General features: G+C 41.9%; 3 protein-coding genes and 1 long non-coding RNA gene across 5 annotated transcripts; 3 read left to right on the top strand and 1 right to left on the bottom strand.

The window, feature by feature from the left end:
* Nucleotides 1–1,639: 1,639 nt before the first annotated feature.
* On the bottom strand, nt 1,640–9,365 carry LOC115678315 (homeobox-leucine zipper protein ATHB-15). 2 transcript variants are annotated; one of them, XM_056311567.1, is made up of 19 exons: nt 9,190–9,365; nt 7,986–9,046; nt 7,444–7,603; nt 7,113–7,213; nt 6,871–6,961; nt 6,544–6,639; nt 6,345–6,458; nt 6,184–6,267; nt 5,837–5,992; nt 5,681–5,755; nt 5,426–5,532; nt 5,145–5,337; nt 4,403–4,588; nt 4,125–4,205; nt 3,736–3,870; nt 3,288–3,613; nt 2,830–2,935; nt 2,330–2,479; nt 1,640–2,003 (listed from the first exon to the last, which is right to left on the bottom strand). In XM_056311567.1, the coding sequence occupies exons 2-19, from the start codon at nt 8,210–8,212 to the stop codon at nt 1,857–1,859; spliced, it is 2,535 nt and encodes an 844-aa protein (XP_056167542.1). In that variant the 5' UTR covers nt 8,213–9,046; nt 9,190–9,365; the 3' UTR covers nt 1,640–1,856. The 2 variants fall into 2 exon arrangements, with proteins under 2 accessions (XP_056167542.1, XP_030457528.1); XM_030601668.2 differs by lacking the exon at nt 9,190–9,365 and having other exon boundaries at nt 7,986–9,171.
* Nucleotides 7,498–8,221, top strand: LOC130138196 (uncharacterized). Its single transcript, XR_008816616.1, has 2 exons — nt 7,498–7,626; nt 7,756–8,221. It is a non-coding gene; the product is annotated as an uncharacterized LOC130138196 (long non-coding RNA).
* An 8,698-nt stretch (nt 9,366–18,063) lies between the features above and the next one.
* On the top strand, nt 18,064–20,074 carry LOC115678255 (CASP-like protein 3A1). Its single transcript, XM_030601593.2, has 2 exons — nt 18,064–18,448; nt 19,459–20,074. The coding sequence occupies exons 1-2, from the start codon at nt 18,150–18,152 to the stop codon at nt 19,808–19,810; spliced, it is 651 nt and encodes a 216-aa protein (XP_030457453.1). The 5' UTR covers nt 18,064–18,149; the 3' UTR covers nt 19,811–20,074.
* Nucleotides 20,075–20,227: 153 nt separating this feature from the next.
* On the top strand, nt 20,228–22,560 carry LOC115678256 (early nodulin-like protein 21). Its single transcript, XM_030601594.2, has 2 exons — nt 20,228–21,358; nt 21,965–22,560. The coding sequence occupies exons 1-2, from the start codon at nt 21,142–21,144 to the stop codon at nt 22,360–22,362; spliced, it is 615 nt and encodes a 204-aa protein (XP_030457454.2). The 5' UTR covers nt 20,228–21,141; the 3' UTR covers nt 22,363–22,560.
* Nucleotides 22,561–26,161: the final 3,601 nt, after the last annotated feature.

Below are 26,161 nucleotides of genomic sequence, written 5' to 3'. Positions count from 1 at the left end.
ACAATCACAAAATAGTAAGATTGTATTTCATTTGTCAATTAAAACACAAATCCAAATACATCATAATGACCTCATTTGAAATTTTGTTGAGCGAAATAATCCGAAATTGATGAAGTGTTTACCCGAAAGAATATAATATTATCCCCTCGTAATTTGATAAGTTTATAGTTTTTCAATAACATCATACAATCTAAATAGATCTTAATGACATCATAAAATTAAGATTAATAATAGATTGACAAATAATTGAAAAATGAAATGTATAAATTTAGGACATGATATATAGAAAAAGAAAAGAATCGAAATTATCCATTTATAATTCAGTTGGAAATCCTGTCCGTCCATCTCTTGATTGTCCAAAACTTTTGATACAAATGGCTTTGATTGGCTCCTTCCTTGTTTCACTTCTTGATCCCCTCCATTTTCTTCCATTATGCATCCGATGAGATTATATCCACATTTTGTGTTATTCCACTTGTAAGGTCATATTTATGCCCACATCTCGAATTTTATTGAAACGCAAAAATTAGCTGTTACCGTTAAGGCTTCGTTTATTTCACGTAAAATGAATGGACGAGAAATATTTTCGCCGTTCATGACAATATAAACATAAATTATTGTCGGTAATGAAATTTTTTTCATCGACTAATTATTTTAAACGATACAAATGATCGTTTTTAAAAAAATATATTTTCTAAATCATTCATTTTCTGCGAATCAAATGGAACCTATAACTCAAATCCCTTCGGGACATCTCGTAACCTACCCAAAAAAAATTGACCATTTCTCTCTCTCGACCTCATATCTCCCTCAGCCAACAGCTCCTTGCCGCCTCCGCCTAAATGGCGCCTCCAGCAGAGTGGACGCAAGACAGATTGAGACGGCGGAGCTCCGACGAAATCAGCGAAAGATGATGGCTAAGGAGGCAGCAACGCAAGACATCGCCGGGCACGTGCGGCGGCAGAGGTGGGGCTCCTAGCCTTAGGTTGAAGAAGAAAATCCTTTCGATCAGACTAGTTGCAATCTTGGAACGAGAGGGGATAAGAAATCATGAGCCATTGGGCTTGCAGTTCATGGAACGCATGGTTGCAGCCAGCGTTACACTTGCATGCAATCATGACTTCATGCGCCAACTCAACTACTCTCGATATGGGGCTAACATCAGTCCCACGCAATTCCTACGTTTCTTTTTTTCATTGGAACACGCGACACACGTAAACATCAGAAGAAAATGGCCATATCGAATTGCATACGGACATCACGACGACAGACGCGGTACGTCGAACCGTGTAAATCCCTCTTCCCCAGTTTTTTCTCCCAGTTTCTGACTATACAACACAACAATCTGGCTATCGTAGGACACCTTGCATGTTCTAGGCTAAAGTTGGATTTACCTTGTGGCTCGAGACACATGCTTCATTGCTGTTCTTGAGAGTGATACTACAAGCAAGAGGATGTAGACCTAGAGTAGTTCCTGGTTCGACACAATAGTGTACCGAATGTGCAAAAAATCCTGAAAACCTTCAATTGTTTCGCTTAGTTCAGTTGCAGTCGTCACTTTTCTACCTAAAACTCTATTCATCTCCAACTAGAACGAAAGCTACCTCCACGTCTATAGACGACAATGATAATTAACCACTTCCAAGCATAATATCCAGGTCCATTCATAACCAACTACACAGACATTGCAAAAGAGTCAACATCAACCGGGCGTCTACATGACGAACGTCTAAACAAGAGGACATATCAGTTCTAAGGTTTTCACAGACCGAAGGAGTTTAGAGTGGCGGTTACTAGATAAAGAGTCTTCTTCACGGCTTACATAGCCTTAACACCTTTAGCTTCTGCAACAAAAATCACACAAAAGACCAGTTGATGAACATAAAGCAGATGCAATGGGCATTCTCTTCTTCATTCATGACCTTCCACGCCACTGCCCTTTCATACGACACTGGTCGTCCCATGCTCGAGAGGCAGATCCCACCTTGAAGACAAGCGAAACCCTGCAAGAAAACTCAAGCAGCTTAGTTAGTAGAACCTACCGAGGTTTTAATAAGTCGACATATGCAGTAACCACTTTTCATAGAATAATGGTCAAGTTCAAATGCTATTGCAATTAATTACAACAAGATCACGTTGAAGCGGCTAAATAAAACAGAAATGTTGTCAAGAAGCAAAAAACCCAATTTAGGTGGCCTCTTTTGCATCTAGTCCTAGCTCTATGCCTTAGGAATATTTCTGGCTTGTCCTAAGTGATCCCATTTTGATCAGAAGCTTTTCCAAATAAATACTGTCTTGGGTTACAAGAATGTGGGAAGAAGTTACAGACCTGTTGCATGATTTGCGGGAACTCTGAACAGAGAGTCTTTCGGCCATGATCATCGAATATCTTTTCAAGGGTTATGTCTTGCAGCGCCACTAAGGTGGTTTCGAGCATGTCCAGACCTGCCTGATTCGCAAACGTGAATACGGGTAAGGCCTGCAATGAAGAGCGGTTTTAGAATATAGATCATATTGCAAAACGGAAAGTATGCCTGCATAGTACAAGAACAGCACAGAAACAACGTAATAGAGATAAACTACAGTATTCTCGCAGAATTGTAAAGTACACCATCCACTCGTAAGTCCATCTATATGAGATGCATTGTGAACAGTCACAAACAAGTTGTCCTCAAATTTAAGTTCACAAGACCGATGGCCTCAATTGAAATCTTTTGAAGGAGATCGTTGTTTTGGCAACAATTTTGAGAGGCGTAAATATTTTCAGTAGTAAAGGAACGATTTCCTCGTGGGTTATTTTTCGTAGATATCAATGGAAGAAGAGTGCACCTTAAGAGAGCAGCACATGATAGCATCTGAATGATGCCACAGGTTCTTGAGAATCGACTCACTTCCTTCATTGCTCGACTTGAGAAGATCCACCCCCAAGTAACACCTGCATTTTTCACAGATAACGTCCATCAGACACACAAGGTGGTGTAATAAATCACACATCAATCAGAATCGATGTCCAAACATAAGTTACCAGCTGTCTAAAATTAAAGTAACTTATATAACTGCCAACAATGAGAAAGCTGTAGTCCTTTACCTTTTCACTGGTCAATAAAGATCAACAGCATAAACGTGCATCAACAAAAGGCCAACACTCTTTCCTTAACACCTATTTTCTTAACGAAAGATTGTTTTACAAAGTAACTTCCGATGGCCTCGTGATTTTTTTTCCCTTTTTTTGGAGAACGTATCATGAGCCTCACACGTTATAAATAAAGATGAAAAGAGTGGCAGACCTATAACTGTGGCAAATCCAGCGAGCAAGTGTTTGGGCTTCAGGAGTGCCAAGAGGCGTACGCAGACCAGCATGTGAACCGAGATTTGATGGAGAGAGCGCTAGTGCCACTCTCTGCACCGACGATATTATGCTACGCACATATTGGCGAGCCATGGAGGCCACATGTTCCTGCATGTGGCTTTCAAATGCAAACTCAAATGCAATAGTCATCACTGATCTTGTACAGCCAGAATTAGCATTGATATCGTTGAAACTCCTATTTCCAGCCGGCCCGATCTCAAGAGAAGAAGCAAGGTCCAGCGTGCGATTAGGGCTAGAAGCTTCCTGCAGCGCAACACAATAATCAATGTGACAGAAAAGAAATTGCAGGAATCCAGGGTTAGTGTGAAGTGATCACCAATGTAGTAGTTTAAAGTGATGCCTTATAAAGTAAGTTTAAGCCTCACCTTTACTGAATCAAGAGGAATGATACGAAACCCAGAAGGAAGAAGAGGTGCATCATCAGCAAAGGAAGCATCAATTGGAGCAAATATCAATTCGGCAAAGGTTCCCACAGCATTTTCATCCACTCCACTGCACATCTGTAAAAAAAAAAGGCAAAAAGAGAGATTAACCAAAAACAGCTAGAAAAAGATGCCACACGTGCTTGTGCGCGCGCGCGCGAGAGAGAGAGAAAGAGAGAGAGAGCATACATCAGATGATTCTAGTCTCTACATTCACTTAACTAACAATGTTCAGTGGTTTGCATGAAAATGGTGACTGATCAAGCCAAAAATATTGCTTTTGCATTTAACAGAATAATCAAGAATATAAGCAAAGCAGAAATAATACTTACTTGCAGGAAGAATATATCTCTAGGCATTAGGGCATCTTCTGGAGAGTGGCCCATACCTTCCAATTTGATGACCTCCAAGAACTTAAAAAGCACAAGAGAAGATATGGATCAACTAAAAATAGATAATCACAATCGATTTGAACAAAATAAAAGGATGGTGCAAAAGGGTGTGTTGACACCTATTTTCTTAATCGCCCAATTAAATTATAGCCACATTTCCTCGCGAAAAGGGCGGTCGCGACAGGGTGTCAGATATAGTATTTAGCCATCCATCATACCTCTTCATGCTCAATAGTATGAGCAAGTGGAAGTATAACTTGACCCCCGAAACTCCCAATACGTGATCCAGGTAAAGCACAGGAACCAACTTTCACTGCTGCGGCTGAGTACGCATCGATACTGTTGTCAGCCCATTCTGACCTGTGCTCACGGAGGAAGCGAAGGAGGACTGCAGGAGGCACATTCTGAAAGGGAAAAAGATCAAGCCAGGACAATGAGATTAGAAATAGAGACATAATAGAGTAATCAAAACAAACGCTAAGGTAAGTCATTTAGAAAGAATGCTTCGACCCAAATTGAACTGGAAGGAACTTCCTAAAGGACATTCTTTTATTCTTCTATTTGTGGCCAGGGTTGGGGGGGGGGGGGGGGGGTGACTCTTTTCGGAATTTAACAACTAAATCATCAGGATGTAGGTCGCATACCATTTGCTCACACGGTCTATAGGATAACAAAAACGGGAGAGCGTCATTTACAGAAAAATCTATAAGCCATTCACTGCCCTAAAAACAATTTAGGAGCATGCCTTTCTAGAGAACAGATGGAAAGAGTAGTAGTTCCAGCGATACCCACAAAAATCAAAACTAACCTAAAAGATGACACCGAGTAGAATAGACTCCAAAGATTTGCCTATAAATCATACGTATATTCAGTTGGATCATGAATCCACATACATAGTGATTGCTTAGCAACACTTTTTCCTAGAATAACTAGTCAAAAAAAGACAATTAGCATCCGCACCTGTAAGAGCATAGAGGCCCTAGCACATAGAACAGCATTGCTCACAGCTGGGAATCCATTCGAAAACGAAAGATTCAATCCCATTAGCTTGTCAGGGGATGAATTGACGAGAATAGTGACATCATCAATGCCATCATTCCCCATGATCGACCATCCTTCATCAGTAAATCCATTAAGAGCCTCATTAAATCCCCTGCACATCATCATTTATCAGCTTAAAGAAGCAGCAAGAAACCATCAGCAATCAAATCAGGAGCTGAACTTTTGAAGATGCTTTTCACCTGCTTAACCTCTGGCTAAGAGCTCTAAGCGCTGCGGGTCGCCTTCCCCAGCCAGAAACATTAGGCTGTGCAATTTCCTGAGCTATCTGCCTCAGCTGTCGCAGAGCCTGATCTCATAGATGGGGAAAAAAGTGGATCAGAAAAACCCCTCCAGCTAATACGAAACTCAACGTGTTAAAGTTAACAGTTAATAGAACACTTAGAGATGCTAAAAGAAGTTGAGTCTAAACATAGCCATGAATCATGTCAACTTACCGCCATTGTCGTCTTCTGAGCAAGCATTGTGGAGGACTCATACAATGGGCGCAGTACTTCAGGCACACTCCATGGCTGTGAGATGCTCAAGTTAGTACTATTGAACAGCAAAATATACTTCAAGCAAGATCATTGAAGATACTTCACAATTTTTACCTCTAGATCCATGTGATCAACAATACGTATGATTGAACCACCACCTTCACATGGACGTACCAAGTAGCCACTTGGCAGCATCTCTGCTCGGACAAAAGGCTGTACCGGAGGCATGCTAGGACCGTTTTGAGTGTTTTTAAGTGACCTCTCACACACCTACATGTCATATTTATCGAGATAATGACAAGGATAGTTAACCAAATTTATAATAGACATGAGCAGCTGATATGGAAAAAGGTGTTTATATGACATCTGCAATTCAAAGAAAAGAAGTGGGGGAGAAAACAATATTTCCTGGTCTAAACAAAAAGACCAAACGCAAGCCAACAACTTTTTCACCAACATACCACGAGACTCCCATCTTCCAGAACAGAAGTATAACGCAGCAACCAGAAGTCACGAGCTGGCGCCAAGGTTGTTGGCGCATAGAGCTGCATAATGAATAGAACCATGAGAAACACACTACATTCTAGAGTAGCAAAACACTTCACACAGTGTATATTATCACCTGCATGTATAGCAGCTCAATGGTTCCACCATTGGCTGTCGGCAGCACGTTCAAAACATCCACGGCTCGACAGTCACGGAACCATGACGGTCGATCCTTTAGGATTTCTGCGACCTGAATCAGTTTCCAAGTCACATTTATGAACACATTTGAATGAGCTCCAAATACAAACTGGAGAGAACGGTTCTGAGATACTTACTCTTGTAGGTTCAAGACCCACGAGTCCGCATGCTCGTGCTGCCACGCCAGTGCAACCATGAGAAATAGCAACGATTCCAATGGAATCCGGACCAGGCTAAGCAAATTAACATAAATCTTTGTCAATTTTATCGCAAACACAACACCACTTTAGAAACGACAAAAACAAAAACAGCAGCTTGAATATTGCTGCAATCAAATAGAGCTCAAAAATAGACCGCATTTCCATGAAAATCAATTTTTACAACAAAGTAAAAAGCTCTCCAGGTATTATCTCAACGAAATTATTTATGCCAAAGACTTAAAAAGATAATAAGTCCAAAGATACCTTCATTCCAGGCATTTGGACCCACTCCACAGCGGTTCCAGTGGCCTTTGAAAGAAACTCTGCTAAAGTCTCTTCTGCAATGGACAAAAGCCTGCAAACACAATATTATTTAATTATTAAAAAAGATAAGGAAAGAACCAGGACGTTGTTTTTAACAGCGAAAGGAGACAAAAACAAAAGAATAGGATCAAAAGGGCATTTTAAATGACAGAAAGTGACACCACAACCACATCCCCACTAACCCTGCAGGACTAGCATCCCTTGGAGGATGCTGAGATGTCAACTGGTGTTGACCGCTCGTCACCACCGATTCACAGCTTGTGTCTTTGGTTGCAAGCGTCGTCTGTAAGAAACGATTTCACCACCGTGTCTCAATCCAAAATAGTCATATCACACAAAACACTCATGAAACTAACAAGAAACAAAACCCTTCTCATTTGCTAACTATCAGGATCGCTAAGCGAGAAACAAAGAACTCAAAATAAAGAAATGATCTTCCAATGCTGTAAATCCAATCTCCAACTATTTCACAGTGTTCAATAGGAGAGATATACAAAGGAAAAGAGAAAATACGTTCTGGGTGTGTTGACGGAAATAGCCATTCTCATACACCAGCTGAGAAACTTGCTTCTGCAACCTATCATTCTCCTCCATCAATAGCTTGTTCATTGCAGTGAGCTTCCTGTTCACAGCTTGCAAACGGGAAGCTTCTTTCCTCTGCTTCTCCCTGCATCTGCAATCGGCAAAAGCACACAGGTACCAGCATGTGACTTTCATATTGCTATAGGAAAATGCCTATTTGTACCAAGTCATTGTAATGGTTAACACTAACTTCGACAACATGCTTCACATTACTTATAACACTGAAGCGACTACTTAACACAGGGCACCGCTTCCAAAAATCGACGAAAGAACAGACTTTCAGCGGTTACTCTTCGAGCCTTTACCAACCAATATTTAATAAAGCAATGAGGACACAACACCCTTCAACTACAAGAAAGAAGAAAAACAACGGAACTTCGTGAACTGACACAAGCTTGCCATGTTTTCTTGCTGCAAAAAAAGCAACTTCGCACTATGACAGAAACCCAAAAAAGAAAGGGACATGGACATACCTTCTGTTCTGGAACCAGACCTTGATTTGCTTGGGCTCAATGTTGGAGAGAATGGGACACTCCCTGATCAGCTGTTGGCGACGGAGTGAACTGGGCTTCGGACACTCGTGGTAGAGCCTCTCAAGGGCCTCAACCTGCTCAGGCGTGTACCTCACATATTTTCCATTGTCCAAGCTATTGCTACTGTTGCTGTGCCCGAGTTTACCTTCCTTGCAGGATGTTGCCATCTCCAGAAATATTCAATTCAATCACCCTCACTTTCCGGGAAAAATTCTCACTTTCCAGGAAAAAGAACCGCAGAACTTCTCAAGAAATAGTCCACGGTGCGTGACCCCAAAGCACCCTCCTTTTCTTTTCTCGACTCTTTAGAGCTCTCACCCACATGCAAAATGCGAAATACCCAAGATTTCAGTGCAATCTTGAGAACTGCTTGATACAAACAACAAAACAAATATTGTCCCCGGTCTAATTACGCAGTCTCATCCCTTGTTGTCCCATTGAGAAGCATCACCGAACACAAGACGAACAGTGAAAAATCCCTCTCTAGAGATCAGCGCTTCTTCAACCTAATACCTTTCACAATCGCAAGCTTCATACATAACACCGACACCCTTTTGTCTATTATTCAAGAATCGGAGCTCAACTCTTCAGGGTCACATGATCCGAGCGAGTCAACGAGTCAACTCAGCGGCGAGTCTTGGGTATGCATAAAGTTGCGAACTTCGCTCACACCCAGATCCAAATTTCAGCTCCAGGAGAAACAAATGGCTGAAGAAGAAGCCGCAACAGAAGCTTTTCTCTTCTCCTTCTCACCGATCTCCATCGCGCCAATAAAGATTCTTCCGAGTCCACTGTTCATCTGCTCGTCCACACATCTTTAATGGGGGGGCGGGGGGTTTCACGGAAAGGATATAAAATCCAAAAACTTCCAAGCAAGACCCATTAAATGAGGAGAGAGGGAGGGAGAGGGAGACAGAGGGAGAGATGATGGTTTGGGTTGGGAGAGAAGTTTGGAGTCAAAAACAGGAGATCTCAGATATGGTGATAATTATTCCCTGCCCCTGCAAAATGGAGAAAAAGCACTACAATCCATTGAATTTGAGTAAAGAGAGTTGGGGAGAGGGAGAGAGAGAGAGAGAGAGAGAGAGACGATAAAAGAGACCAAAAGAAAGGCTTTGTTATTTGCACAAGAAAGTGGTTCTACTTTGGTTTTTGCTATACCCTCTTCTGCTCTGTGCGCGCTCGTGCTTTCATTGGTTCGTCACTTTCGGCTCAGAACAAGGTCCGTTGCAAAAAAAAAAAAATTCTATTATTTTTGAACACAACAGTGTCTCTCTCACTTCACTGTGTGCAGCAGCAGCAACAACAGAACAGAGCAACAAACTATATGAGTGTGTTATTCTTCCTATCTGTGGTTTGTATTTCAAAAATCATTAAATGAGGATCTCTGTCCAGTGAGGTGAGGCGTGAGGTCCAGTAATGCCCTCCAAGACAGACAAGGATAAAAGATATTCCTGCAAAAAGTCAAATCTTTGAGGTATTAGACCACATTTGTCCCTGTCTCTCTCTCTCTTTGCGGGTCAATCTTTGTGAACTGTGCTAGTGTAATCTTTCATGATTTTGTACTCCAGAGAAAAAAAAGTTAATCTCTGCGCAAATCTATCTAGTAGGGCAATTAATGCAGCATTGCAAGAACTTGCCAAAGGATTCATAGAATAACTTCTTTTTGTTTTCGTCCTTCTAGGATTTGGAAACAAAAAATGCGGGAAAAAGGGATCTCTGGAAATAGTATCTATTGCAATGAGACGAGAATCCAATACGAGATGCATTTGGATTAAGTTCATCATTTGCTATGTTAAATAGAGTTGAGATGCTCATCAACACAAGTACCTAAACATGAGCTGATAACGAGCAAGAATGAGAGCAATACATATACTTGGTTTCCTGATAGTAACATCCTAGAGTAGAAGAACATCAAGAGAATCCACCAATTTTTTTTTTTTTGGGGGGGGGGGGGATTTTGGGAATTGGAAAAACAAAGCTAAGGAAGTGAAAGATTAACTAATTATCCATTAAAATCACTGTCAAGAAACTGAGGATGCACGTAACAAAAAATGTCCTCTTTGTCTGGTGAATCCAGAACCTGCTAAACCAGGCCTTGCCCAAAAGATCCCAAAATGCCAAATTCGAAAACTGTGATTTGGATATGGAACTATCGTTTCCCTACAACTATTCTTGGACCTTCCCATTCATGGCAACACTGTCCATCAAAAAATTTTACCCCAACAAGGCCACTTCCCCTCGAATGGCATGCTGGTAAGTAACAGCAATCAAAAGGGGCAATTCGAGAAACGGAGCGCTTGCATCAGAAACTTATAAATTACTCTTTTATAGAGCACGAGAGAGAAAGAAAGAGAGAGAGAGAGGCCTGGCGTGGGACACAGAGAACACCATCATGAGTTATCTTGCATGCGTCTCGGATTTTAAAGCTGAAAAACCCCCATAAAGAAAGAGAGGAAAAGAGAAAACTCATTTCTTTTGAATTTATTTGTTCCTGGCTCGGGAGGCTACGTCATGATCACACACCCCCTTCCATATCCGTATGCTGCTGCACCACCCCCCCCCCCCCCCCCATTCGCATATACCTACGCTCACGTACGTATACACATGTCATATGTGTATATAATATATAAAGTATTATATATATATATATATATATATATATAGAATTCCCCCTCCAGTGACAGGACATGATGAGACGTGAAAACGAAAGGGGTGGGTGTGTGATGTAATAGATATTGTAAGATTGTAGGGACAAGGAGAGGTGTTAGCTGGACACTTATCGTTGGATTTTTCTGATTGGGCTTTCATCAGGGGGGGGGGGGGGGGGAGGGGGAAGTGAGTCATTCGCCGGATGGGGCCGTGATTTGCGAGGCAGATTTGACACCTAATCTTAGAATTCACAGCACAGAGTGTGTGAAGTCACGGCTTTTACAGTGCTGGAAGAGTGGGGTTGGTTTCCTTTGCTTCCTCATTTTCTTTCTTGCCTTCTTCTTGTTCCCCTGATTTTTTTTTTTCCCACGTTCCACTTCTTGCTCGTGAAAATCTCACCACTCTCGTGCGCCTCGAATTTGTTGTGATATGCAAATATTACGCATTATCAAATCCTTGGACTTGTATGATCTATTAACTTTAATGAGATTGCGAGCGTGTGTATATACAGATAGATTCCGGCCGGAATGAAAGATGACTAAGAGTGCAACATACTTGTTTCGCAAAAAAAAAGGATGAAACATCTTTCAAGTGTAACGAGAGAACCAACAAAGGGTTTGAAGGATCATTTGTTGATTTTAGACAAGATGTTAAATGATGAGATATTAAGGTACGAACAATTGGAACGATTGTTGCCAACGGTACAAGTTAAATTTACCGACTTTTCCTCCGGTTCTTGACCATTTATCGTTGAAAGTGTTCTTGTCGACTAGCTGCACTGTATCGACTAATTGTTCTCGGCATAACTATTTCCCGCTCCTCTCGTAACTCTGACAGGTGCATGTTGATTGAACCATCAACTACAACACTTTGACAAATTTCTACGTCAACGATACTTAATTTTTATGCTAAATTATTTGAGGTTAATTTTTTTTTTCCTTCAGTAACGTTGTTAATTATAAGCATGTAATGCCAGGGTGACAGTTTTTTATGTTAAAAAATGAAAAGGAGAAATAAATAGCTCTAAAGCTTTCGACATCATTAGAAAAAGGAAAAAGGTCAAAAAAGAAGAGGATGAAAAGTCGCAAATGACTAAAATAATTACGAAACAAACAGTTAGAATTCGAGGTGACACGAAAAACACCATTACATGAAGCGAGGAGATTAGCAAAATCACTTAGAAGATTAAGAATAAATTTATTAAGAGAGACACTGTAGATTGCATTTGATGATTGGGGTACAAGTCAAATAAGATGTAAATTGTCTTCTCTAGCATATAGCGACCGCACTGGAGGGCTTGATTAGCATCATCGGGAATGCAATAATTGTCCAAGAAGTATTAAATTTATTAGACAGCGATTAATTCAATTTTAAATCTTTTAACTATATAATTTTTAATTCTAAATATTTTCACGACTTGTTAATATAGTTCTAAACCTTTAAATTGTGCTAATTTAGTTATAAACTTTCAACAATTTACCAATTTAATCCAAAACATTCTGATGATTTGTCAATTTAGTCATTCCGATCAATTTTAACTTAAAAATCACTGACTTGAATGTCAGCCGTCCTACGGTCAATGCCGATGTGAAAATTTTCCAACTATGGACCGCGATGTCGAAAAGATAAAAAAAAAAATCAGAATTTGTTTTTAAAAATTACAAAAAAGTCTACATTAGCTTTGATTTTTCTTGTCCACGTCGGCGCTGGCCATGTCATGTATGACGGTCAATGCTAGCTAGATTGCCACATCAGTAAGTTCTAGCCAAAATTGGACGAAATGATTAAGTTGATAAATTATCAAAAGGTTTAGAACTAAACCGGTTTAAATTTTCAAAAATGTTTAGGACTGAGTTGAATAACGCGTGGCGTTGAATTTTGAAAATTGAGGCGGAAGGAAGTTGCGAAAAGGAGGGGGCCAAAAAAAGAAGAAGAGAGAGAGAGGAAAAACACTCGATGGTATGTAATTATTGTGTCAAATTACCTCCTCCCCTTTCTTTCTCTTTGTAATCTGTCGTTGGCCACCACCAAATCACGAACGATACGGCGACAATTAGGCGACCCTCGTCAATTGCCCCCCACAAAACACAAAACGACAAACCTCTTTTTTTGTCACACACGAAACGACAATTGAAATGCCATCCGTAAAAAGTGCACTACATGATACATACAAACATACACACACATATATATATATATATATATATATATATATATATAAGGTTTAATAGGACGAAAAATCCTAAATTAGTGCACACATGATAAATTTATCCCAAATTAATTATTTAATTGTCAAAAACTCTAAATTGGTACATTTGTGATCAATTTACTCTCCGTTGATTTAGATTAATACCACGAAAAATAATAAATTGATATACCCAAGGTAAAATTCAAAATCAGTACACCTGTCAACTGCCACGTGTTATCCAACTCAGAAATTTGATGGTAAAATGAAACGAAAACTCACGGAGGGTAAAATTGTCACGAGCGTACCAGTTTGCGATTTTTGATATTCAAAAAATTAATTTATGATAAATTTATCATAGATATATTAATTTAGAATTTTTCATAGTATTAACTCTATATATATAATTACCCCGAAAACGAAAGATGGAAAGTGCAATTTTAGCACGAGCTTTAGCTCCGTCGAACGAGAGAGGACGATTTGAAGAGGGGGAGGCGCGGCACTCGAAAGGGCAAGTTCGTAGGCACCTCGGAGAGCAATGATGACCATCGCCCCCTTAAAATAAGAACACCCCAATTCCCAATGAACTCCAGCTTTCTTTCCTTCTTCCTTTTTTTTTTTTTGTATTCATCGATAAAATTTAAAGTATATTGGTGATAATGTGTTGGTGGTCCGAGGAAAGTGTGACCAGCCCGGTCACGTCCCCGTAATGTGAGGTTCGGATCGACCAGAATCTGCCCATTGAGGTCGGGAGATTTCGGGAGGACAAAGTCTACATGATTCCCGGACATACATTTTAGTCTTTTGTCTATTGTTCATCCCAAGGTAACGTGCACGAACGTGGTGGTTGGTTATGGGGGGAGAGGTGTTTGGGCCTAGAGGGAGGCCCGCCTTGGCTGTCCCTGTGGGCCTTGTGGCCCATATGGGCTTTCGCCCCGGCCGCGGGACGGCGTACAGAATGCCCAATTCGCAGCCGAGATGGGAGCCAAATGCCGCCCTCGTATGACCATGTCTTCTTAGGATCGGTCGATTGGCCGGTCGATTCGGAGTTAACACTCCGCTGCGAAACCGAGCCCTCGGGCCGTTGCGCCCTCTCTCTCTCTCTCTCTGTCGGTGGATGTCAAATTACAGAGTGTATTTGCGTGAGGCACCTTGTGTGAACAGCAACCTTAGAGAAAGATGAGGGCAACCTGTTCAGACGAAACCCGCTGATCTTGACCCCCTTTTGGTACGAGAAGAGGAAAAAAACAAGGGTTAGATCTTCTGCCGTTGTTGCCTAGATGCTAGAGCAGGCATCTACGCCATCATCGTAAGCTGTAGCGTTTGTCCAGAAGCGCAGCTATATGTCAACCTCTGTTGTCAAAAGACTAAAATTGAGCAAATGATCTGATTTGCAATCCAGACTTCTTCACATTTTCACTTTTATTTGTACCTTTATTCTATTCAATTTAGCTTCAACAAATGAGCAGAAGTCACTTTAGAATAAAAGTTGTGCTCTTCGACCTTTATACCTTTACTAATTCTTTAATCAAGTCCATCTACTTTCCATTTTTTCGATCTTTCTATTAGGCATTCTATTTGCGAGAAATGTCTAATGAAGTCCTCCCCGCACAAAATCCGACTAAATCTAATTGGCGTGACTATTGGAGGTTGCCAGAACGTAATAAGGATTAAATGTTATCTACATGGAAACCCAATATGGATGGTGAATGGTCATGAAAAAGGAAAAAATAAAATAAAAATTTATCCATTCAATTTCCACGCTCCTCGGATGTCCACGTAGACAACAATTAATCCACTTGAGCTCCAGCATACTTCGATGACCACATTGGTTGAATTTAGTCGAATTTTGTGTGTCGAGATTTGGTTACATAATTTGTGTAAGTGAAAGAGTCTTACTCATAAAATTTCTAAGTAGGGGAATTCGAATTTTCGTCGTTTAAAAAGGATTCTTGCTTTTATTTTCCTAGATAGACATCAACTATCAAGAGGCTAGTGACTTGAGCACGGGTACTGCGGTTCCAAACTTAACTTCCGCGAAACCAAGTCTAGCCTTGGTGGACCCAAGATTGGGCACTGGTCATGGGTCCACGGAAGTTGAGCTCGAGATCTCGGTGCTTGTGTTTGGCTCCTCGGCATTTGGGCCAGAGACCTCGATGCTTGCGCCTTGTTTCATGGAGGTTAAGCCTGGGACCCTGGTGCTTGAACCTGGGCCTAGATGCAGGGCAAGGTCTATGGAGGCTAGGCTCGAGACTCGGTGATTGTGCTCGAATCCTTGGTGCTCGAGCTCGGGTTCACAAAGGCTAGGCTGTTAGGAGTGCGTAGCAGAAATCCGATACTTACACCTGGGGAGATCGTCAAGAGAGAGCACAAATCCGAGTCCGCCAACATATCCGATTGGATTCACTTTTACTCAAAAGCTTAAGCCAATGAGTTATGGGCAATCTATGATATATTAACTGCTCGACATCACATCAATTATTCGATGTGAGACTTTTCTAACACAACTCACACATGTATCTCAATAATTTCCTCCTCACATGTGAGCTCAGTGTTAAGTTTTGCTCCCCTTAATTTAGGTATTCTTCTACATCAGTTTATCTCAACTTGAATCTCCAATTCATTGCAATGCACCCGCAAATATGCACGACAGCCATCATCAACTGCTAACTTGGGATTGCATCACCCGCGGTCTCTATCTTGTATCACCAGACCAATTGTCCATGGTCACTTCTCGCCAAACCAACCGTGATCAAAACAAGAGTCGATCATGAGATTTCTTTGTTGAGATATTCACCAAACATCGAAACAGATTGGGGGCCCACCAATCAACCATCGGCTCTGATACCAATTGTTGTGTGGAAGAGCACCCTAATTTTTTTCGCTGAACCACATAAATCTCAATGCTCAGATTATTCTTGTTTCATCTCATCTAGTTAGGGTGCTCTTCCGTACAACATAGGCACTAGGCATGAGTCCTCGGTGCTCGGGCTTAGGATCCCGAAAGTGTTCGACACTCGAGCTCGATAGACCTAAGCCTGGGTGTTAGGGATTTGGGCATAGGCACGGGGTCCTGGGCTCGACCTCGATGGATCTGGGCATTGGCACCAACGACCAGCCCTCGACGTCAGAGACATGGGCCTAAGCACTAGGGTCCTAAGTCCCAGCCTCTATGGACCCAAGCCTGGCCTTGATAGACTCGAGCTCAGGCTCGGGTGTTAGGGATTCGAGGCATAGGCACCAAGATCTCGAGCTGGGCCGCCTAGTCACTGGAGATCTGAGCCCGGTCTCTTTGGTCTAGGGCCTAGTTTTGATAGATTCGGTAATAGGCGTTGGGGTTTTCGTGCTCAAGTTTAGAATTTTTTACTGATTTAATTTTTGAAGTAATTCGAAGGTTAAAAAATGTTTTTTTTTTTTTAAATTGAGTGACCAAAACCTATAGGAGGATGTCTATAAAGACAAATTTACCTAGTGGAATGTGCGTCATATCATCGTTTACCCCCATGCCTTTCTGTTTCTTTCGGGTCAAAGCAAATTGCCCGAGGCAATCGATTCCAATTGTCCTGTGCACTCACGGGCGTTCCCCGTTTGCCTCCAAATCACCACATCTTGCCACGTGTCGCGCTGCCCATTGGCGGGATCGACCGTGGGCCCGGGAGTTGCCGCTTCCTGAATTTTGATTATTTTTTGAAATTTATTGACATTTTTTCCCCTGGAAAACAGGAATTTCAACAAGAAGGGAAAATTTACTCATCTTCTCATGCCCAATTTACATGGTACGTAAGATCTACAGCAGAACACCATGAATCTGTGATTTTCACCCCACTACAACTAAAATCAGTTCCAATTCAGCGACTAATGGTAAGTACATAATGGCTGCTAGTTCGTCAAAAAATCGAAGGCTATCGTCTTAAACTCGTGATTATTATAATATCACACTTTCTTCGGATTTTTCGAAACGTTTAAAAGCTCGTAGATTAGGGGTAGGTAATTAGCTAATACATCTCTATTTCTCATGTGACTGAGATGATATTCCACATGATATTGAATAGTTGGTTGACATGAGATCGTGTCGTATTATGGTACCGGATGTGTTTTCAATTTCAAAGTACTTATCATTATTATTTTCTTCTTTTCTTTATCATGCTGAGCATATAAATATTTTGAAACGTTTAATCCTACATCTTATACACGGGTATTGTGTGACATTCCATTCACCAAGTCGAGATTGCGACTTATTTTGAGTGTGTCATATTACGATTTGAAATGAGGTCGGAGTTCATGTCGCGTCCCTCCGGCCACTACAATCAATCGTGACCTCCACCACCCCACATTTGTCGCTAGTCTCGACGATGTATAACCTCATCCCTCCCTCCCTCTCTCTCTCTCTCTCTCTAGAGGGGGAAAGGGTTGGTTTAGGGAATTTTTTTTTTATCTCATTTCTCTTTTTTATGTACATTTGTGTGCAGTATTCATGGAGATTGAACCCCGGATATGATATTCTTCGTCCTACCCTTCAATCCCTTTACCAGCAAGACCACATGCCTGTTAGCGGTTAAGGGATTTAATCGAGTGTTGGCGAGCGTCAAATGAAATGGGATGCGTGTCGGCACAACATATGGTACTAGAGTAGGAGATGAATATGTTTCTTTTCATTACTATAAGAAGCAAATACCTTTTACTTGTTCAAAAAAAAAAAGGGCGAGCATTGCATGAACTCATTCTGTCGTGTCAAGCCAATCGTATTTCCTTAATTTGTAAAATTCACATCGTGTCACGACCTAGCACTCGTTGCACGTATTTGGATCATTATGCTTAGTGCGTGATCCGTTAGATCATAAGGATCTCAAGTAAGGTCCACACAATCTAAGGGATCCTTTACATTAGGCACGTATGATCAATGTGCAATCAGAAATTTCTTGTGGGTCTCGCTAAAAAAAATTAAGTTGTCATGTAATTCTTAAATTGTAATTAATTTAGTCCATCATATAACCATGAACTAAATTTTACAGAATTTTGTTTTTCAAACGAGACATTTGCCCTTCTTTGCACCGATTTGTGTGTACAAAAGTCTTACAATGAAATGTAAAGTAAACAGGAGTTGCTGCCTCAGCCAAGTCTTTGCCCTTCTTTTAAACACTCGCCAACTCCGTCTTTCTCACTCTCACTCTTTCTCTCCCTCAAAAACACAGTCGCACACACAACAGAGTCTCTGCACCACCATTTTTTCTTCACGGAGAGAGAGAGAGAGAGAGAGAGAGAGAGAGATGTTCAACGGACAGAAGCCGCGGCAACCAGAGGCGGCGCTGCAGCTGCCGGAGACGAAAGTGGCGGCCGATCACCGAGGCGCGACAATGAACGGGTCCCCCGAGGTGGCGGCGGCGCCACGCCCGAAAGCCGCTCGCCGGAACGCCGACGCCATGCACGTGATCCTGAGGGCGATGTGCATGGCGGCTTCTTTGACGGCGTTCTCGTTCATGGTCACCGCCAAGCAGCACAGCGTTCTCGTCATCTACGGCTTTCAGTTCCCCGTTCACTCCAAATGGTCCTTCTCTAACTCCTTCGAGTACGCCCCTCTCTCTCCCTCGTTCTTTATTGCGAGTATCCATGTTAGTATAATGAGTGAAAGTTTTGGATTTTCGCTAAATAATTCAAGTTCAAGAAACATGATGGGAAATTATTCTACTCCAGCATCACTAAATGAAGCTTAGTACATTACCGCATGCGAAGAAAGAAATCATGGGTGGTCCATATCCTTTGCATATGGGTTCAGTTGTAGGTCACTGATCTTTCTTTAATCTAATGCAAAGAATCTAAACAACATTGATTTTAAGCAACATCTTCTCCAAGATCAAACTTATCAATAGTCATACACTGGAGTCTCGGTTGAGTTTTGTCTCACTTTTCAGTCTTCTTGGCAAGATGTCTCGATCACCGTCCGAAGCCACTGCTACTTATGTCCAAAATGCAACTGTTCTTGTAAACTTCTCTCTCTTTTGTTTTTTGAACCGGGATCCTGCGAGGAAACTGACCGGCTGAACCGGAGAAATTTGTCCTGCTTCGTTTTGTCATGTTGTGACTTGTGAAGCTTTGGAGAAACGTAGTCCTTAAGAACAAAGGTGTGAAGGAATAGCAAAGAGAACCCGTGAGCAAGGAGCATCTACCTCAGGACATCTTGTCCTCTTTCTGAAAAGAACAAAAGAACAAAAGAAAAAAGAAAAAGGAGGACATCTTTTGGTTTCAACCCATGTCGATGAGCCAACGGAATTTTTTTATTGTTTGTTGATTCATTCGTATGATGCTGACCATGTTGTTGGGTAATAATAGCTCACTAAATTGGCGTGGTACCTTTCCTTTGCTTTCCTGGCATAAATTTGTAATAAGCCCCCCTAGTTGTTGATATTTGCATGATTAGGAAGTCGGTTGAAATAATTATGCTTGATGCACTAAAATTTCCTCTCCGGAAACACGTAATTAGAGTTGATATTTTTCACAACTCTATCTTAGTCAGATAATTTCTCAGTATAGAGGACACTACGTGCTAATCGGAGTCCAAGTCGATTTATTCTGATTCAGGTACTTGGTCGGCGTTTCGGGGGCGGTCGCGATTCACTCCTTCCTGCAACTGCTCATCTGCGTCTTGAGATTGCTCAGTAAATCATCAGTGATTCCCTCTAGGAACTACGCGTGGCTCATGTTTGCTGGAGATCAGGTGCTTGCGTACGCGCTGATGAGCGCCGGATCAGCCGCTTCCGGGGTCACCAACCTGAACCGCACGGGGATAAGGCACACGGTGCTCCCGAACTTCTGCAAGCCTCTCCACAGCTTCTGTGACCATGTCACGGTCTCGATCGCCTTCACTTTCTTCAGCTGCATCTTGCTCGCGACCTCGGTTGTCCTAGATGTCATCTGGCTAGCCAAATACTAACTTACTCATCAGCTCCACATATCCTCCTTCCTTAGTTAGTTAAAACAATAGCTAAAGTCATTTCGCGCGCCTTGTGACCGATCGAATCGGCCGAAGCCATCTTCGCTTGTGAAGCATATGTACTTCGTGTAGCTAGATCTCTTGGTAAATTTTATCGGTCTTGCTTGTTTCGTGTATGGGATGAAATTACAGTTATGGGTGATCGAGCATGTGTATACATAAGTGAATCTTCGTTATCATTGACCAGCACGTATTAGGTTGTAACTGAGGCACAGGGACAAGCTCTCTCAAAATGCGTCTTCTCCAGCCATTGACAGCAATATTAGGGATATAAAGATCATGCACAATTGCTTTACAAGAGAACAGGATAACCTAAGCATCGGATTTGCGCTAAGTGTCCATTAATCACTCAGCCAAAGAGAATCCTAGCTAAGTCACATTCTCTTACAAATTTATTAATCACAAGGCTCCATGCTGTGAAGCTTGAGTATGTCTTGATGAGGGAATCTCTAGTTTGATCAGGGAAGCAACTGTGTCTTGACGAGCTAGGGCATGTGCGATTGATCAACACATGTCTTGAGATTGTCGCACATCGAAGGCGGGCAAAGTAACTTAAAGTTGGCACGCGGTAATGCAACTGCGAAGCATTTGCCGAACGCCATACCCGGCAGCTGAAACATGTAACATCGCATCCACGACTATTTTTTCAGAAGCTGTCCCTAACTCACCCGAAAGCGAATCCGACAATTTAAAGGACCCGAAAAACAGTAGAGGCGCAGAGAGTTAACAATTGCCATTCTCTTCTTGAGACGCTCTGTTTCCAAAACTCAGGATCTCTCTCCAAGATGGTTCTTCTATTTCCCCCCTGGGAATTGGATCCCAACGGCTAGTTGCTCCACGGGTCAGTCGTCCACCGTTCGATCTCGTTGTCGGTGAGGAAGCCCTTGGACCTGCTTGGATCCAAAACCAATGGTTCAATCGCGACGACGAATGGGTCGGGCCCGACCCGACACAGTAGCCGCGTGGCAGTTTGGACCGCCATCGTGGGCCATGCTGGGCCCCGCGCGCCGTGCCCGTGGCCCACGAGCGGGCTTGGCACGACCTCCTCCTTGACTGACGAAGCTGACTCTGGCCACTCTCCCACGATTAACCGCCGCTAACCGCCACGTCCCCGCTCTCGCTTCCACGTTCGTCGGAAAGGGAAAAAAACCGAACCCGCTTATAAAAATCATCCCTCCTCTCCTTTCGCTATCGCTCCAAAAGGACGAAGCTCTGTGCGCGCGTTGCTCCTCTCGTTTGTCGTTCTTTCGCCCGGTTCGTGCTAGAGTCGTATGAAAATGGCGTTCTTTTGGGGGCTTTGTAACTGGGTCGTCGCTGTTTTCGCTGCTCTTGTTCTTGTTGGTGGAGCCTCCATGAAGGCGAAGGTCGAAGCCGCGAGGGTCTTCAGAGTGGGTGACGGTGAAGGTTGGCACGAACCTACAGAACTCAACTCCTCGCTTTACTCTGACTGGGCTACGAGGAACAGGTTCCGTGTTGGAGATTCTCTCAGTGAGTCTTTTTCTCTTCTTTCTCTTTTTCTGCTTTTCTTTTTCTCGATATCGTCTCTGATATATGCACTCGTTGATACACAATGACAATGTGTGGTTGTTGATCATGTGAGTGACCAACATAGGGGAAGATTCCCCTTACCAAAAAAAAAACATAGGGGAAGATTCCTAAACTATGTTTAGTTAAATGGAAGAGATTTGGTTATAGAAGAATCTGTGTGAATTTGCAGATGTTAGAGCTAGGGTTGTCAAAACTAATCCTAAATCTTGTTCATGCAAATTCGTTGATGAGCTTTCAAATATACGTACCATATTGGAGCAGGTCTTTAGCATTACCTGAAGGGATGGAAATTTTGTTCAATAGATCTCACTTGCTATTACTCGAAAAGGTGCAAACTTTAGTGTGAAATCCCGACAAATGGCTATGGCAACTTAGAGCTCCGGAAGAGAATGCTCGTCGCGCGCAAAGCATTTTTAGTCGAAAGTTTGTTTTTCCAGAGTCTATATCATAAAATGAGTGCACATGAGTAAGTATGGAGCTATTTCCTCAGAAGTTTGGTGGAGTTAGTACAGCTTTGTCGATTGACCGGTTTTTCATAATTTGAAGATTTCGAGTACAAGAATGACTCGGTTCTGGTGGTGGACAAATGGAGCTACTACCACTGCAACACAAGCAACCCTATCACGGCCTTCAACAACGGGAACAGCACATTCACTCTCGACAAGCCCGGTTTCTTTTACTTCATAAGCGGGGTGACCAATCACTGCAAGAACGGCCAGCGCTTGATCGTCGATGTGATGTCTCCTCACCGAAGCCCTCGCTACACTCCTCCTTCCATCGCCAACCCTCCGCAGGCCGGCATGGGCGGCCTCTCTCCATATGCTTCCCCACTCTCAAGTGCTTCCTCAGGAGCAGCAAAAGGGACCTCATCAGTTGCGGTTGCGGTTCTTATGAGTCCATTGGCTGTGGCTTCTTTTGCAGCCATGATGCATTTTTATTATTAGCGTCGGGAGGATTTGGTGTTTAGGCGACTTAAGTAGTTGATTATTTTATTTCCACCCGTCATTTTGTCATGGTTGTTTAATTTTTATTGCTCTAATTTGTTGAATTTGGTTGATCTGTTGGGTATTCAGGGTTATGTTTGTTTGATGAGCATTTGTATCTGATTCTACAAATTTGAGACATATTTGGAGGTTGCCGACCATTCTAACTTATGTTATGTTGCTACGCCTCAATTAATTTACAATGTATAAGTCTTGACTTGACGCTGCCTAAACCCAAGAGGTCGTTATGTTACAAACATGTGCCGCAGTTTAGTTATTTTGGGATTCGAAGGAACATGTACTACGTGCTCATAAAAGATGACGAGAAGGTGAGGACTGCTTAATTAATCCAATCTAACTATTAAGAGAAGTTGTATGCCTTCCTGTGAATTGGCCGTCGAGATCCGACGAGCCACGCCGTACCATTTTAGCGTTCCTTTGAAAGTTTTTAACTAAGGCTGTCGAAAGTTTGGTTTGGGTTTCTGTGATACCCTAACATGTATTTTACCAACTTTTATTTGGTTAAATTATCAACTAGTTTTGTGTTACCAACTCTTATACGAGTTTGTTGATACCTAAATTTTGACGACCCGGTTAGTCGTTCGTTGCATAAAAATTAGGGATCGATCCCGATCCCTAGAAAAAATATTAGTTAAATTGCATATAGATTAGGAGCATTTGCATTAGTAATTAGGCTCGTATAGTTGCATTTGCATTGGACCGGCGAGGTATGGACTTAAGTGAATGGTTTTGAGCTTAATTGATTAGACTCAGCCCAAAAGATTAAATGTTTGTCCAAGTCCATTGAATACATTTATGACCGAAATTTGCATTATAGAGCAAATTGGGATAATTGAATTATCGAATTATTAAATAATATACTTGGAAGATAATTCATATTATCTTGTGAATGTTCAGCTAGAGGAAATAATCAGAAAATTGCCTAAGTTGAGTATCAGAATTAAGAAATAATATATCTTGGCTCTTGTAAGATAACCGTGACTAATTCTTATAAATAGATGTGTTAGGGTTCGCAATAGGAGGAGGCCACAAAAATTGAAATACACGGCCACAATCGAGAGACACGAAAAAGAGAGAGTGAGAAGAGAGGCTCCGTGGCTGAGCGTCCCTCTACCGCCGCGACTACCCCTCTCGGGTACGACCTTGGCCGCCTCACCATCGTCATCTGCTGCCCATCGAAGCCACCTACTCCTCGACGACGACAAAGCAATCACCGTGGAAGTCGCTGCCGTACCGATGACGACCTGCTGATCCGTGGCCGAGAGGGTCATGTACCGTGAGTCCCTGCGCCAACGACGAAGCAACCACGCCTTGCACGAAGCCGTTGCAACACTGCTCTGGGAACGGAGGATTCGGAAAAAGAAAATAAGAAAAGGAAAGTGGCCAAGACACATCCACGTTCATTCACTATCGCGTTCGTTGGGACCTCACAGCCGCTCCTTTGCTGCCACGTTCACACGGATCAATCGAGAGCCACGCCATTGTAAAGCCCACCGCGAGCACCACACCGTGAAGCACCGCGTCCCATCCGCCATCTGTCGTTCAAATTCGGAAACGTCATCCGTGAAATATTTTGAATTAGGTAATATATTATCTGATTAAATTTCAATATATTAAGTTGCCTAATTTGAATTTATTGTGATCTTAATTAGATGTCATGTCGATATTCTCATATCCATAAATATTTTCGAAATCCATGAATTAGGAATTATTTCCTAATTTCATAACATGTTATGGTTGCCAATTCGATCTCATGCCCGAGATATGATTCGCGATTGTACGGAAAATCGTCAATCCGATCTCCCGCCCGAGATACGATTCGCGATTGCGTTGAAAATTGGCCAATCCGATCCTCATGCCCGAGATGTGATTTGTCAATTTATTTTCCAAATTTGAATGGATATGGATGGGCAAAAGTACACTATAAGTGCCATAACTTGTGTACGGCGATCACTTTGGTGCCATAACTTTTTTTCGGATCACTTTGGTGCCAACTTTTTTGAAAATCGATCACTTTAGTGCCAAAGCTGACATGGCACGCCGGAAATCTGATGTGGCTCTTTTTTATTAATATTCGATGCTGAGATGGCTGGCCGGAGCAGGCCGGAGAGTCTAGTAAGCCCTTATAGCGAAAACGACGTCGTTCAACCTTTCTCCCCCAAATATAGGAACCCTAAATCGGCTAATTGGACATATTCCCCAATTGCAAACCCTAACCGGCCATATTATTTCCTTGTTTTCCCGAAATTGACAGCCAAAGGTTACAAATGGATGGCAGGAGCTTCACTAGCGGCTCAAATTCGTTTGAACGAAGTGAAGAAGAAGGTCGGTTCTTCTGCTATTGTGGATTACTGAGTCCAAGAAGAACATCTTGGACTCGATTGAACCCCGGGAGAAGATTCCATGGATGCGCCAGGTATAGAGAAGGCTCGAAGTGCAAATTCTTCAAGTGGGTTGATGCGAAATTTTCAGATCGAGCAACAGAGGTGATAGTGAAGCTACTTGAAGCTCGACATCAACCTCCACCTGCATTAATGGACGAGTTGGACGATGTCGACTCATTGCAAGCTGAAATGAAGGTTTTAGCATCTCTGGCCAACCATTTGAAGAAGGAAGTTCGAAGGATGAAAATCGAAAGAAAGTGTTATCGATTGTTAATTGTGTTATTGATATTTTTCATAGCCTATTTTATGGTCAAATGTAATGTCAGTTATGAGCAAAAGTTTCTTAGTCTACCATAATTTAAGATAGGCTTGTACTATGTACGTGTATTTGCAATTTGTAGTTACGGTTGTGTTATTAGTTTGCTGCAATTTTTGTATGTAACAAGAGGTTTGCTGCAATCTATGACAAATGGAAGGTTGGAATTTATTGGTTCTCAATGTTGAGTTGCTTAGTATTTTGTTGATGCATATTTTGATGCAGTTTTGCCTCATTGGCAGCATATTTATTGCATATTTTTGCTCATTTGCTGTCTTTTGCTGTACTTCCTCATTTGCAGCATATTTTGCTGCATATTTTTGCTCATTTGCTGTCATTTGCTGCACTACCTCATTTGCAGCATATTTTTGCTCATTTGCTGTCATTTGCTACACTTTCTCATTTGCAGCATATTTTACTGCATATTTTTGCTCATTTACTGTCATTTGCTGCACTTCCTCATTTGAAATAAAAGAGAAAAGGTACCGAAAGGACATTAGAGTAATCTAGTGTAACCAAGTCCCCGAATCCATAATCTATGGTTCGTAGGAGTTTTTAATTCTCCCAATACTTTACTTGGGTTTCTAATCGACCCACCAAAAAATAGATTAGTGGCGACTCCTGATTGAAATGATCTTGCATGTTAAGAACTTGAACCTAAATTGCGAATTGGTATGGGCTTGGGAAAGCCCGAGCTAGGTTTAGGCTTAGTAATCCATTAGCCGAACGCCTAGGTGGTGCACCGCGGGAGGTTAGGTCGCGACAGAGTTATTTATCAATGTTTGATTTTTTTTAATTTACCAATTATTTTATCGAGTTACCTCTTTTTATTTACCTTTGTTACTACAAATTCATTACATTTACTAACTCGTTTGAAAGATTACTAACTTCAATTAGTGTGACTCACCGACTAATTGGTAACTTAATTGGATTTTTGTAAAAGTTTCTAATATATATAAGAGATTTTTATTTTCGGAAATAAGAGAAGTTGGAAATTTAAAAAAATCAAATAAATGTTGGTAACCAGGACAAAAAAGAG

This window comes from Syzygium oleosum, unplaced genomic scaffold, assembly GCF_021117445.2.
Source record: "Syzygium oleosum isolate NSW1041296 unplaced genomic scaffold, Sole_v2.1 Sole_v2.05, whole genome shotgun sequence".
NCBI classification, from domain to species: domain Eukaryota; kingdom Viridiplantae; phylum Streptophyta; class Magnoliopsida; order Myrtales; family Myrtaceae; genus Syzygium; species Syzygium oleosum.
The sequence above is the reverse complement of the archived record's forward strand: the minus strand, read 5'-3'. Positions and strand labels throughout refer to the sequence as shown.